The sequence below is a fragment of the Mustela putorius genome, unplaced genomic scaffold, assembly GCF_011764305.1.
Source record: "Mustela putorius furo isolate JIRA1106 unplaced genomic scaffold, ASM1176430v1.1 tig00003834_pilon_pilon_pilon, whole genome shotgun sequence".
NCBI lineage: Eukaryota > Metazoa > Chordata > Mammalia > Carnivora > Mustelidae > Mustela > Mustela putorius.
Genome location: NW_025421987.1, coordinates 129,589,572 through 129,604,545, shown reverse-complemented (window position 1 = coordinate 129,604,545; position 14,974 = coordinate 129,589,572). Strand labels below are relative to the sequence as shown.

General features: G+C 43.4%; 1 protein-coding gene across 1 annotated transcript; it reads left to right on the top strand.

Moving 5' to 3' along the window:
- Nucleotides 1-2,006: 2,006 nt before the first annotated feature.
- LOC101679651 (zinc finger protein with KRAB and SCAN domains 7) lies at nucleotides 2,007-13,567 on the top strand. The gene is made up of 3 exons (XM_013046680.2): nucleotides 2,007-2,083; nucleotides 7,387-7,478; nucleotides 9,915-13,567. Exon 3 carries the CDS (start codon nucleotides 9,929-9,931, stop codon nucleotides 11,366-11,368), a length of 1,440 nt encoding a protein of 479 aa, XP_012902134.1. The 5' UTR covers nucleotides 2,007-2,083; nucleotides 7,387-7,478; nucleotides 9,915-9,928; the 3' UTR covers nucleotides 11,369-13,567.
- Nucleotides 13,568-14,974: the final 1,407 nt, after the last annotated feature.

Sequence of the window (14,974 nt, the reverse complement as noted above, 5' to 3'; positions counted from 1 at the left end):
CTAATACCACCCCAAAACACCTGGTGGGCCTGTGCCTCTGGACTTAGCCCATGCATCCATCTGTCAGCACTGAACCGAACTAAAGACTATTGTGTTCTGGTGCATCTTGTACCTCGCCTAATCTACCACCCCTATGAGGACGTGATTTCATACTGGGAGGGAGGACCACACAGGGTTAAGAGAGAACCCGTAAGCTTGACTCTTGCACTCATCCTGGGGCTAGGACTAGGAACTGCCCGGGTAGCCACTGGAACCTCAGCCTTAATCTCACAACAACACCACTATCAGGGCCTGTGAGAAGCCATAGATGCAGATATACAGGAGCTAGAATTATCCATCTCAAAGTTGCAAGAGTCAATCAGCTCGTTAGTGGAAGTAGTCCTACAAAACAGACAGGGGTTAGATCTCCTATTCCTCCAACAGGGGGGCCTCTGTGCTGCCCTTAAGGAGGAATGTTGTTTCTATGTTGATCACTCAGGAGTAGTCAAAGATTCTATGGCTAAGGTGAGAGAAGGGTTGGCAAAGTGGAAAAAGGAGCGAGAGGCAACAAAGGGCTTATTCCAATCCTGGTTTGCCTCGTCCCCTTGGATAACGACCTTAATCTCTTCCTTGCTGGGACCCATCTGTATCTTACTCCTCCTGTTAACTTTTGGACCATACATTTTAAACCGCCTGGTAACTTTTGTCAATCAACGCCTCCAGACAGTGCAAACTCTGGTCTTAAGACAGCAATACCAGCCCCTAGACTTACATGACAACGACTGCACTCGTGCCCACGGAGGATCCAAGATTGGCTCCTCAGGTCCTTGAGAGAGGGGGAGATGAAAGGCCTGGACAAACCTCACCCCACCCGAAACTTGTTTACGCCCGAAAGAGTTATCAACCAGCTACTTCTGCTTCTGTAAAAGTCCTTGCTCAATGCGCGGCTAACTAGCTACTTTTGCTTCTGTTCGAATGCTTGCTTAATGCGGGTGCGGGCTCCCAACACCAATCAACCAACACCAGGTATGATTTTTTAACTTGTTTGTACCCCACCCCAAAACTTGTTTGTACCTGCTTATAAAAACCCTGCACTTTAAGGACCTCTCAGCGTCACCAGCAACGAGTGTCCGGATTCGAACTCGCAGTAAACGACCCCTGCTGTTTGGCTTTGACTTGCGTCTCTGGTGGTCTTTTAAGGTGGGCGTACAACGCATCCGGCATTACAACCCCTGAGCTCATTGGGGGCTGTGAGATTTTGGAGTACATGAGCCCTCTCGCAGCCCCGGGTTTTTTAATAAACACTCCTCAATTTGGCCTGCTGAATATGGTGTCCGTCTTTATAACTCGCTGCTCAGAATATAACATAAGGAAAGTCACATTGCAATAACCAGTCTACTATATAAGTCCACCCTTGTATAGTGCTTCCAGCTCCTTTCTTTCTGTCGGCTAGACTGGATGCTGCCCTATTGGTGAACTCTTGAATAAAAGCCAATGAGATCTTTAAAATGTACTCAGTTGAATTTTGTTCAGAAGAAAATCCCCCGAAGCCACGGGAAGGTACCGTTTTTGTGCCCCTGTGGTCGGAAATCAGCAAGTACCCCTAGATACAATGAGTGGCCCCCTTAACAACTCTCCCTTTGGCCAGAACCAGTCAGCTAGAACTTAGTGCCTCCCTATTTTGACCTCTAGTTTTGGATCCTGTTCTTGCGGGGCGCGGGGGTGGGGAGGAGAAGGCCTGGAGGGCAGCGAGGCACACACTTGCAAGGGATGTGGTCAAAGTGGGCAAGGCCCGTAGAGCTCTGGAGCCTGACAGGGCATTGGATTGACGAGTGGAGGGCAGGCGCCCGGGCGCGAGTGAGTGTGGGGGGGGGGGGGGGAGTGTTGGGGACCAGCCAGGCGCTCACAGGCTGGCGGATATTGCACCGGCGCCAGGGAGAAGCCGAGACGCTGGCCCTCCCGACTTCCTAGAGAGGCTGCGGAGGACCCGGGCGGCGGCGCGCGTGCGCGCCCGGGGCTGACGGAGAGACCGGCGCGGGGGCGACAGGCCGTGGCCCGGTGGGTGTGGTCGCAGGACGAGCTGGCGGGGGGGCCTGGGGAGTCGGTGAGCGGCCGGGCGGGGCGCTGGGGCGTCGGGGTCGGCTGGCTGGCGCAGGGTTCGGGAGGGCGGCGGGGATGTTTGGCCCCTCCCGGTCTGAGAGTAGAGGGGCGGGAGGCGGCTGAGGCCGGGCCTGGAGGCTGCGCCCGGGGCGGGTGGTTTAGCGGGGAAGCCGGTGCCCGCCTCGGGGAGGCGCGTATCTGGAAGTGCTTTGCAGCCCGGGGCAGGGAGTTGGAGAGTAATGGCTTCTGCGCTTTATTCTTTCTCCCAATTACGCGAACAAAGCTACTCATTATGGACAATTAGGTGACGCGGGTGAGTGCCAGAAAAGTAAGAGTAACCGCAAATAGTTTCGTCTGGATGCTTCTTGACAGTATAAATTTGTTCACAATTATGGAAACTCATATACATAAATATATGTTTGTTTGTTTATTACGAAATTGGATCATACCATTGCTTTTAAAAACTTCTTTTAGTATTCTTGTGATACAGTAATGCTGTGATAAGATATGCATATTATTTACCGTAGGCTACAATAAAATTTACCATTTTAACCATTTTAAAGTGTGGCATCATTCAGTGGCATTAAGCACAGTCATACTCTTGCCTCTTGAAAATTCCGGCGGAATGCATTTGTTCACTTGGTGGTCAGAATTGGTGTCAGCATTATGGCATCACTAAGACATATTTCTGACTGTGATGGATAGAAAACATTTTGTTTGCAGTTTATTTTCCTTAGCACACATTGCATTAAGCTGTGTTACATAAAGCGCAACAAGTGACGTTTGTGAAGAAAAATAGCAGTCTTGTTTATTAGGGTGATTGTCTCTTTTCAGAATGAAAAGTGAAGTGTCCGAGAGGGAGGTTTTTTTTATTTTGTAATATAGGGTTTTTTTTTTTTTTACAGATTTTATTTTAATAAAGGGGAATATTTAAACAGAAGGTACAGCTCTAACTTAAAACTACTGTACTGTCTCTGACTTGCATAGGCCTCGGTAATCAGAGAATGGTCTCCTTCTAGGTTAAAAGTGGTGGCCAGGAGAGAACACCATCCTGTTTCAAAACTCTTTGTAGTTCAAGAGTGAAAATTTGCAGGGAGATGTCAGCAAGTGGCTTTAGTTGTAATTTGAGGAATGAATTTCAGAGGACTTGGCGTCTGTTGGCACGTGTCTGTATCTCTGGGTATACGGAGAGTCTGGTGAATAAGGGTGCTCTTACATGTCATGTTAATGCTGGAGAAAGGCAGACAAAGTTTGGTTAAAAACCGTAATCCTTCCTGTGGGTGGTAATGATCAGAATGTTTTCCTTCCCAGATCTTAAAACTTTTAGCCTCCTTTCTTGTTTTATTAAACTGCATTGCTCTGGACACTGTAACATACCTCTTAACATATCTACACTTCATTGGCTGTCCTCCTGTGAGCTCTGGAAGGCGGTATCATTATTATTATTATTATTTTGTATCATTCACCACAGCGACCTTAGTGCCTGCGGCATAGTAGGTGCTCAATAGATATTGTTAAGTTAATAAAAGAATGACTGTAAATTGGAGACAAGAATGACAGTATTTGGTATCTTTGATTGCCAAGTTAATTTTTAAGCTAAGAAAAAAAGTAAATCAGAGAAAAACGGTAACACACTTCCTCAATTCAAAAAACTTTTTTCTTTTGAGTAATTGTAGATTTACAGGGGGGTGCAGAAGTTGTAGAGTTCCCTTATAGTCTTCGCTCAGTTTGCCTAAAGTTAAAGTTAACCACAGAACAGTCATCAAACTTAAGAATTTCACAGTGGCGCAGTACTGTTAATTAAACTGCTGACTTTAATATTTAGAGGTCATCAGCTTCTCACTAGTGACCTTTTTCTGTTCCAGGATCCAGTCTAGAATCCCTCGTTGCGTTTAGTAGTCATGTCTCCAAGTTTTCCTTTAGTATGTGACGGTCTCTCCATCTTTCCCTGTTCTTCGTGACCTCGATGCTTTTGAAGTATGTTGTGCTGGTATTTTTAGAATGCTCCTCACTTTGGTTTTGTCAGGCATTTTCTCCTGCTTCGATTGGATGGTGTCGATATGTCTTATTGCTGTTGATATTAATTTTGATCTAGTGGTGTCTGCCACTGTAAAGATACTGTCTTTCCCTCTATAACTAGCAATTATACTTTGAGACCTTGCATAACAATATCCTGTTTCACCTACTAATTAGCCTTCCTGGTGGATCTTATTAGTGTAATGGTCTAAAGGTGACTTTCATTTCTGTTATTCTCCCTACAGTTATTAATTGGAATACTTTCTGAGGAAGAGTTGTGCCTTGTTTCCCTTTGTTTTATTTATTCAGTTAGTTATATCAGTGTGTGATGTTGGGTATGTATTCTTTGAGCTCTGATGCAGTGCTGATATTATTTTGTTACTTGAATTATTCTAGCCTTGGCCATTGGGCGCTCTTTGCAGTTGGCTCCTGTTTCCCCTTGAAGTGCCCACATCCATTTTGGTGTCTTTCCCTGACTTTCTGGCACCACAGAATGCTTGTGTTGTATCTTTCCCTCCCCAGCCCTGAAGACCACCACTTCTCCAGGGAGCCCTAGTTCCGTTTACTGGAGAAAGGTATGGAGAAACCCAAGTTTGGGACACGAGGTTTGAGTTCATTTCTTAATTGATGGATTTGTTTAATATAACATTCCAGTTATGTACTGGAAGCAGTTTTTCTTGTTTCCTTACCAGTGTATAAAATAAAGCATATGTACCCTGACACTGGTAGGAAAAACACAAGAGTAAGAGACTGCTTAATGAGGATTTTAAAAGAAAACAAAATCACATTGTGTATGAGTTGAAGAAAGGGAGGGAAGGAAGAAGGAAAGAAAGAATGAAAAGAGAAGAAGGGAAAAAAAGAATGCCCCTGGAAAATGCCCCGATAATTGCTTGGGATTTTCCTTGTGCTTTACAAAGCCATTTTCACTGTAGGATTGAGACTGGGATTAAGGTATGAAGCTCTGGGAGAATAGTCCTGATCAGCCCAGGTTTCCTCCTGGGTTTGGGATGAGTGAAGTTTTCCTTCTGTTCTCAAAAGCTAGTTGGGACGTGGAGAAACCCTGAGGCATTAGGATACCTGAATTTAACCTTGCGGGATCAGCTCACTGGCCTCCTATGTCCTTAACTGTGCTCTGGGTCTTTCATCCAGAGTCCAAAAGGGTCTTCTCCATGTTCAAGGTTGTAGAAGCTGGCCTAACCCTTTCTTTGGTCAAAGGCCTGGAATCCTTTGCCAAATTCCTGGCGTTTGCCCTCAGTTTCCTGTCTGTCAGTCTTCTCATCACCGCTGTCCAGATACTTCACCCACCTCTTTAGACATTTCTATGACAGCTGCTTCAGAAAAGGTCTGCTTGGAGGCTTAAAATTGGTGCTTATTGTGCCGTGGGTCTCCATTTCCTGAGATAGGTCATGCCGTTTATATTTCCTTGTCGATGCATTTCTTCAAAATACTTGTCTCTGACCTTGAGTTCATTGTCTTTAGCCCGAATGCCAGGTTTCTCTTCACCTGAGCAGTTTTCTACTTCTTTCATACTTCCATTTCTTTCCCTTCTCCAGTCTGTTCTATAAGTTTGTCAGCGAAAGTCCCTGTCCCTATTTCTCTTGACTTTTAGCTTCCTTCTGAGCAGCTGTTTCTGCATCTGTTTGTGCTGCTGTGGTCAACAATGCTGGAGCCTGCCCCTCTTGTGCCTGAAGTTCCCTTTCCTCTCATCTTTTGTTATTGCTGGTCTTCAAGTCTGTCTGTGGGCCTTCAGCCACTTTATCATATCCCTCCTTTTCCTTTGCTTTTGTTTTCTGAAATATTTACTCTTCTTTTACTCCCCTAGTTTTTACAGCAAGGCTTCTTTACTCTGCCGGAGCTTTAGCAGACTCCTCAGTGTGCATAATCCTTAATGTAGATCTTTATTTTACTCTTCATGCCCTGAGAGCAAGAGTGTAGTTTCTTTCCGTTAGTGGGATGGCAGCTTGCTTTCTGGTGTGAGCCTCTTTCCGTCTGTGTTTAGTCATTATTTTTTGTCTGTCCTGATATTATTGGCTGAGTCCGGAAGATGTTGGATAGGTATTGGTTTATAACAAAGAGGGGATGACTTTTGGGTGAAGGCAATGATTTCTTAAATGTGCTTAGTGATGGTGAGAGATGGAGGGTGGTTTCAGGGAAAAATGAGTGTCATTTGTGACATGGTGCACTGAGTTATGAGGCCATGATGTAACAGATGCCAAGTTGTTCTGTCTTTCTATGGTCTGAAGTAGGGTCAATCTTTATCCTTTTTGTATGCACATCTAGTTGTTCCAGCACCACATGTTGAAAAATCTCTTTTCCTTTCAGTGTTCTTAGGACTTTTGTCAAAAATAAGTAATTGTGGATATATGGGTTTATCACTCGATGCTTATTCTGTTAATGATCTCTGTGTCTGACCTTATGTCAGCACTACACTACTTTGATGACTGCTACTTAGTAAATTTTGACATTGGGATTATAAATCCTTCAGCTTATGTTTTCCCAGTATTCTCATAGCTAGAACTCCTTGGTTTTCCATATGAATTTTATTATGAGATTGTCAGTTTCCAATAGGAGCCATTTGGAGATTTAATAGAGATCATGGTGAAACTAAAGCTTAATTGGAGGACTATTTATGGATGTGAGTTTAAGGAAAGAGAGGGAATGGGAGATGTCTAGAATCATTGACAGAATTTGGAAAGTCACGATAGAAAGATGGTAAGAATATCCATTTTTGACTGAATATAAGATAAAGAGGGACACCCAAATGAAATGTCCAGTAGGCCACTGGAAGTCTGTAATGGGGGTCTAGAAGAGGGCTGGAACTGGGAAAGCAACATTAGAGCATTCAGAGTCCGTGAGATGTCTGTCAGAGCAAAAAGGGATGCTTTGAGGCCCAGCGCCTGCAGCATCCATAATGAGAAGCCAAAAAAGGAAGGGAAATCAGGAATGAAGGGCCAGAAATGTGAGGGGCAAATCAGGCAGGGCTAATGCTAAGGAAGCCATGGGGAGAGAAAGTGGGCCAAAGTATAGCTTTCTTCAGAGAGTTTAAAATGAGTGAGGGCTGGGAGGAATGGCCAATTCTTACTTGGACCAGGGAACCCTCTGCACCCTCAGAGTAAAACCTGCATGGAAAATTCACAGCGCAGTCAGAATAACACCTGAGTGAAAGAGGGATGAGAGGCAGTGTGTGGAGCGGAGCTGCCTGGGTTCTGTTGAACCTACTCCCTGGGATACAGACCTTATTGGAGCCGAAGCAGGGTTTGTCCTCATAGCTCTCTTTTCTCCCTCCCTCAGGTCAGTGTGCTTCCAAGGTGCCTGCCCTTTTCCAAGCTGGGAAGTCAGGAGATCAGGCAGTGGCAACTATGCTTCAGATGGTCAGGCCCCAGGTGAGCTGGACTCTGTCTTCCTTGAGTCCCCAAGTCTGTGGCCTGAGAATAGCTAGCAGTCATCTCCAGCTCTGCCCAATTCTGAGATTAATCCTGTGGTTTTCCTGCCTAATTGCTTCCTCTGGAATTGGGTCCCGCCTACTGAGTTCATGGATTCTTTCTGGCCCTGGACTTGTCCTCTTAGATGTGTCATCCCAGCTTCTCTGCCTCCCTTACCCCTATGCCCACCAGGGTCCTACCTGGGCTCTTGGTACCCTGATGTTTCTGCCCTTCAGGCTGAGAATATCCCTGAGCAGTAGAAGCTTATCATTCCAGGAATCTGCAGCATACCAGTTCCTGTCTGTGGACTATACTGAGAGGAAGTAGAAAGGTCCAGCCCTCAGTCAGAGAGCTGTGTACTGGTGCATCATGCCGAAAAACTATTGCAGCATGGCCTCATTGGTTAATGATTCTGTTTGCCAGTAATACAGTCTGCATTCTTTTCTTTACATTTTCTTTCCTCTATTCTATTTTTTCCCAGCCTTTTTATCATGGAAAGTTGCAAAGATGAGATAAGGTAGAGAGAATACTGTAATGAACCTCTTTGTGTCCATCACTCAGCCCTAAGTTATCAACATTGTCTTTACTCCATTATTAATTGACCTAGGGTGGTTTGATTAGAATTTGTAGTTGTAAGGAATAGGGGGCCACTCATGTTATTGTAAGTACTGAGCTGTTTTACTTAAATAAGTCTGGAAGGAGTAGGCTGATCAGACCTACCACTCAGACCGTCCTTTGGGAAACAGGACCCTCAGCAACAATAGCAAATAATTTTTATGCCAGGGAATGTAAGGCAATTGCTCCCTGCATATCTGTTTGTCTTCCCATTTTCTTCACTCTGAATCTCTTGTCCCCTCATAGCTACTTCTTTATTAGATTTCCCATTCCCATATACTTTCTGCATGCTATGGCTCCTAATGGCTTGGCTTCTCTCCATGCCTCATTTCAGTTTAGAGTGCCTTCTTGTTTTAGTTCTCTTTATTTTGCCTTATTTCCAGCTCAAATTTTACTTAGAAAGGGCCTCCAAGGGTGGTTCAGCCATTAAGTATCATCTCTGTTTGGGCAGAACTTTGCTCCTGGCCACAACAGAGGCTGAAGTGTAACATACAGAGAAGCTACACTTGGGCATGGTGCCCTGGTCTAGTCGGTTGTGGTCTGAGATGTATTGAGGCCAGTTACATGGTTGCCTCATTTTCCCCTTCAGGAAAGACTGAGGCAGGACAGTTTCCTGGAAAGGAGTGTTTTCAGGGCAGGCTCTCTGGCTGGCAAGTCTAGGACAGTAGCCAACTCTGGAGAGGGTGGATGGGCTTAGGAGTCCAGGATAGCTATAACTTTCCACATGCTAAAATGCCACGATGGCTTGTGGCCCTGGTTAAAAGAACCAACAGTTTTGTGTTCAGACATGACTGATTGCTTGCTACTTCTACCTTTTCCAAATTCGAAAGGAAATATTCAACTATGTATTTTCCCGTGCTTCTGGATTATCAAGATACCAAAGACGTATTTTGATTCATATTTCAAATTATCAATCCGTTTCTTAATTTTTTTAGAAATGTAGTACTTACTCTACTGACTTCTGCCAGTCTAGTGCATCAGAGACTAGCGGAATCCCCACTTTTAGACCTTTGCTGTCCCTTCCACAATACTTTTCCCCCCGTATTTCTGAACCTGTGAATTCTCTGAATCTTGTCACTGTGCTTACATATAAGACTCACTTTTTTGGTACATTTTTTCCTAATTGTATTTGCCCATACTGTTTCTCATATTTGATTTGAGGTATTTCCTCCTCCTTTCTCTTCCCACTATCTTTTTTTTTTTTTTTTTAAGATTTTATTTATTCATTTGACAGAGATCACAGAGAGACGGAGAGAGAGGAAGGGAAGCAGGCTCCTTGCTGAGCAGAGAACCCGATGCGGGGTTCGATCCTAGGGCCCTGAGCCGAAGGCAGAGGCTTTAACCCACTGAACCACCCAGGCACCTCTCTCTCCACACTATCATTACTGGGAACCACAGAACCATACAGTGTCATGATTGGAAAGGACGTCAGAGTTCATCATTTTACTAAGTGATTTCTCTAAGATCACACCACCTTTACAGTCTGCTCTCTTGCTTTCCAGCTGCTCTTTTTGATTGGACAAATAAGTGGGGCAATTAAGAGCTGTCAGGACAGAGCTCTGTCCTGATAGCTCTTCTTCCACCCTCTCCCACTGACCTTCTTTCCCCTCTTTGTCTTTCTGTCCATGAAGGAAAGTTTGAGCTATTTCCCATCTTTCTCTTGTTCTTAATATTTCATCTCTTAATGTATCCCCTAACATGAAGGTTTTCTCAGGTCCACAGACTCCTGATTCTGTTTCATCGGAGAAAAAGAAATTAATAAAGTATTCTTTCTTTTGGCAGCAGGTGAGACTAGGATGTGGCATTCAGAGTTGCCTGCAGAGCAGGAAGTTTCTAAAGGACCGGTGTCATCTGATGGGACATCTGGAGGACTCTGTGGAGTAGTTTCTGGGGAGCCAGAGGCAGGAGCTGCCTGTGAAGGTACTTTAGAAAAGCTGGAAGGGCAACTCTCAGAGGAAGAAGGGAGCAGACTGGAAAACGAGGTCTTCAGAATAACACACGAGGATGAAGATAAGTCCACAAAGGATGAATATGATGAATATAATGAACTTGGGAAACATCCACATCTGTCCTCTAGTGCTGTAGAATGTCAGGGAGTTCTGAAGGGACAGAAATTTTATCAGTGTGATGAATGTGGTAAAGCTTTCAATTGGAGTTCACACCTCATTGGACATCAGAGAATCCATACTGGAGAGAAACCCTATGAGTGTAATGAATGTGGTAAGACCTTCAGGCAGACCTCTCAACTCATAGTTCATCTCAGAACCCACACAGGGGAAAAGCCCTATGAGTGCAATGAGTGTGGAAAGACTTACCGACACAGCTCCCATCTTATTCAACACCAGAGACTCCATAATGGTGAGAAACCATATAAGTGTAATGAATGTGCAAAAGCTTTCAATGAGAGTTCCAAACTTTTTGACCACCAGAGAACCCATACTGGGGAGAAACCTTATGAATGCAATGAGTGTGGGGCTGCCTTTAGTCGAAGTAAAAATCTCATCCGACATCAGGTACTTCACACTGGTAAAAAACCTTACAAGTGTAGTGAGTGTGGGAAAGCTTTCTGTTCTAATAGAAATCTTGTTGATCATCAGAGGATCCATACTGGGGAGAAGCCTTATGAGTGTAATGAATGTGGCAAAGCTTTCAGTCGGAGTAAATGTCTTATTCGACATCAAAGCCTCCACACTGGACAAAAACCATATAAATGTACTGAGTGTGGGAAAGCCTTCAGTCAGATCTCTCAACTTGTTGACCATGAGCGAATTCATACTGGAGAAAAACCTTTCGAATGTAATGAGTGTGGTAAGGCATTCAGTCTCAGCAAATGTCTTATTCGACATCAGAGACTTCACACAGGTGAAAAGCCGTATAAATGTAACGAGTGTGGAAAATCCTTCAATCAGAACTCCTACCTCATTATACACCAGAGAATTCACACTGGTGAGAAGCCTTATGAATGTAATGAGTGTGGGAAAGTCTTCAGTCATAATTCTAGCCTTATGGTTCATCAGAGAACCCATACAGGGGAGAAACCCTATAAATGTACAGATTGTGGGAAAGCTTTTAGTGACAGCTCACAGCTCACTGTGCACCAGAGAGTTCACACAGGAGAGAAGCCCTATGAATGTATTGAGTGTGGGAAAGCCTTCAGTCAGCGTTCCACTTTTAATCACCACCAGCGAACTCACACTGGAGAGAAGCATTCAGCTCTGGCTTACTCAGTTTGTTAAGGAAGATTCCCCAAGACAGAGCAAGATATTTTGAGTTCATTTTTCTTTGTAAGAAAGATACCCTGATCTCCTCTTGGAATCACTAATCAACGACGTCCATTCCCTGCATTCTTTCTGCTGGATCATGAAGGTGGAAGAGTCACAGGGCCATCCTTCCCAACTATGAGGGAAGTAAGGACTACACATTTCTTGTACTTATAGGTTCCCTCCCTACCTTTTTCCCTCCCTCCCTTCCTACCTTCTCTCTCTTTTTTGTTTAAAAATGTATCTCTGGTTTTAGTTAGGAATCCCATAATCAAATTGTGTGCTTTTCAAGGACAGTAATTAAATGCTTCCTTTCTTTCTAGATAATTCATTTGCATAAAGTCTTTCTCCAATGCTCTGATTCTTTCCTATCTTGGGTGTGGCCTTTTAAAAAGTTCTATTACAGTCTAGATCCTCATCACTCGTATTTCCTATCTAGAAAACCTTTTTTTCTTCCTGTTTGCTAATCTTTATCTCTCAGACCCTTTAAGATCTAGCTCATCTCAGAAAGACTTTCTTCTTGAGATGCTTTTTCCATCCTCCTAAATGTCTGTTGATTTGAATTCAGTGCTTCAAATTAGTCTGTGCTACAATTTGCAATTGTTACTAAATTGCATTCAGAATAATTGTCCAGGCATTGGTATATACTTTCATACCAACTTAATGTAGGCTCTTTGAGGTTAGGTATTTATTTTATCATACAGATAATTTTCATATGCTAGTTTAATAATTTTTTAAAACTCACCTTTCCAATTCAACCATTCTTAAACTGGGCACGTACTTCCCTTCTACCACTGGACCTAAGACTTTTAAAGATGGATATCATAGGTTACCACAGATAAAGGTGTCATTCATATCCTCTGCATATACCTCTGGGGTATACGCGTCTGGGAGTTTTAGTGCTGTTACCTCAGCCTCAAAAAACTAACAATTTATGCTTGAGCATGCCTCTGTGCATGCATGTCTGTGTGTGTGTGTCTAGGTTTTGGAGTCAGCAGTTATCCCACTGACATGTACTTTTCCCTGCTTTCTGTGATTTGTCCTCAGAGTGACTCTGATTTCCTTAACGTATAGTTCAGTCTGCCTGTAACTGCCATTTAATGGCAAGATGAGAAGAGTACATTTAATTATTGTAATAATCTTCTGGGCCATCAGGAGATCTTTTCAGAGTCCTATAGTCATATGAGACATTAGCTTCAACACCTATCCCTTTCACCAATGCAGGAGTGCTCCAGTGCTGGGGAGCTTTGCCTCTGGTGTCTTCCCCATTCTTTTAGCAGGACAGTAGGATTGACAGTGTGGCAGAGGAGGAGGTTAGATGGGCAATGTCAGATTATGTAACCTGGAGAGGAGAGATTATTGTGAGCTCTGACTTATATCTGAGACAATGGAGAAGAAAAGGAAGAGAATTGAGGCTAAAGAAAATAAGAATTAGATGGGATTTGGGGGGAGGCATCTCAGAAAAGATTAGGAAGAATGTTATTGGGGAGATCCGTAAAAACTACTGAATGAAGTATATAGCTAGAAATTAGCCATTTTGAAATAAGTGTTTTAAATTAAATTTCTGTTTTCAGATGTATTTTTACTGTTTGTTTCCATTTTCCTTTACAAGATCTGCAGATAGGACTTTCTTAAAAGTGTTTTATCTTGGGAGCATCCAGATTCTGAGAAGGAGCCCATATTAGCATATCCCCATTCCTCCACTGTGACTTGCACATTGCTAGTCATATCTTCAATAGAACTCTCTGCATGTTGTATGTGTTTGTTATTTGCTCATCCTCTTACCACTCTTGAGTCTGGATGGGGAGAGCCAGCACTGCTCATAAGCACATTACCTCCCCCACACCAGTCTGGTGTACGTGTTCAGCAGGAATGAATGTCCTTACTTCCTTGAAGAGTACTCCAGCTCTTGCATGGAGGAAAATGGGCTATATATGAAAGCCACCTCAATTTCTATTTGTTATTGCTAGTATTTTTTAAAAGTATTGAATTTTAAAAATTTTATCTGGACCCATTTGCCATGCTAAATTATTTTTAGTTGTAATAGTTTTTTAGTTTCATTTCCTAGCTTTTCTAAGTATACAATAAATAAGGGTTAATATTCTTTTCATCTCCAATCTGTGTGTCACTTAAGTTGTGTGTTAGCAAAACTATTAAAAAAACATTTTTTTTGGAGAGTGAACAGATTTTTTTCCATTCCAAAAATCTAGTATATTGAGTCATGAAATATGTGTAACAACTGCATCTATTTAAAGTATATTGTTGAATGAGTTTTGATAGATAACTCCATGCAGCAAACCATTTCCACAATTAAAATACAGAACATTTCATCATCCCTAAAAGAGTCCTCTTATGGCAGATTCCTGCTCTGGCCCCCAGTCCCAGGCAACTACTGATCTACTTTTTGTCACTGTAGATCTGTTTGCATTTTATAGAATTTTATAAAAATGGGTATATATCTCTCTCATTAATGAAAGCTGGGGAATGTCTCTGGTATGTGCTAGGGTTCCCCACCTGGGCTCCTTTGTGAAGGCCTGAGGAAGCGGGTATGACCGGAGCCACTAGGAGTTTGTAGGCTGTTGGAATCATTGAGAAGAGTTTATTAAGAAGGGTCTGGACAGTACTGTCTCCTTAAGGTAGAAAGAAGTAGGAAATTGAAGTAAATCTGGAAAGACAGGGATATCAAGTAATGATAACTGAGTCATATCTATCTGTCTGCATAATTTCTGAAACATAAAGAGGCAAAGTTGTAACTAGGCAGTCACACGATGTTGATACAGGAACCAGGGAGCCTGGGAAGGTGACAGAGTAAGAGGACCCTGAACTCACCACATTTTCAACTAGATACTATTCACATCCAAGTCAATAAACTAGAGTGAACTAAAGGTTAATGGAACAAACTCCACAACTAAATATAGAGAAGAAGCTGCATCTGAAAGAATGGTCAGAAAGATGGAGGGAGACTACCTGCAGGAGGGAGGGAACTGTACAAACAAAGAGGGCAGAGAAATGGGCCCTTGTGCCAGGGAACTCACATGGGAAAGACAAACCCATAGCATTTGACTTCAAAAACCAGAAGGGCTGAATAATGTGTTCGTAAAACCAGTGAGACTTGAAATGAGGGGCTTTGGAGGTAAGCTGATTAAACATGGGGCAAGCTGGGAGGCTAAGTGATAGCTAGGTTGTTGCCCATAAAGAGACAGCAGTTTGTGCAGAGAGGAACATAAAAGCAGTTTACACAAACAGTGGCAAATAGAAGAAGATTGTTCATACTGACTTCAGAGTGTTTGGGGAACTATGAAAATAACCTGACAGGTATCATTTTCCTCTACTACCCCCAGTACAAACACAGGGACACCTGGGGGAGGTAGGATGGCATAGACACTTGCTACTTAACCTGATAGCAGTGCGCTATGCCCAAGTTCTCCTGAGGGCTCACCTACTCCAAGCCTGCTAGGCTTGGTCGCGGACTCAGGGCAAATTTTGTTAAAGCCATGTGCGCATCCAGCTGTATGCCTCTAAGTCATCCTCGTGTATTTCACCCGGCTGCCCCGGCTGCATTACCCCAGCCACAATCACATG

What these genes read in the sequence shown, in the direction of transcription:
- LOC101679651 (XM_013046680.2), top strand. Translation starts at nt 9,929, where the DNA reads ATGTGGCATTCAGAGTTGCCTGCAGAGCAGGAAGTTTCTAAAGGACCG.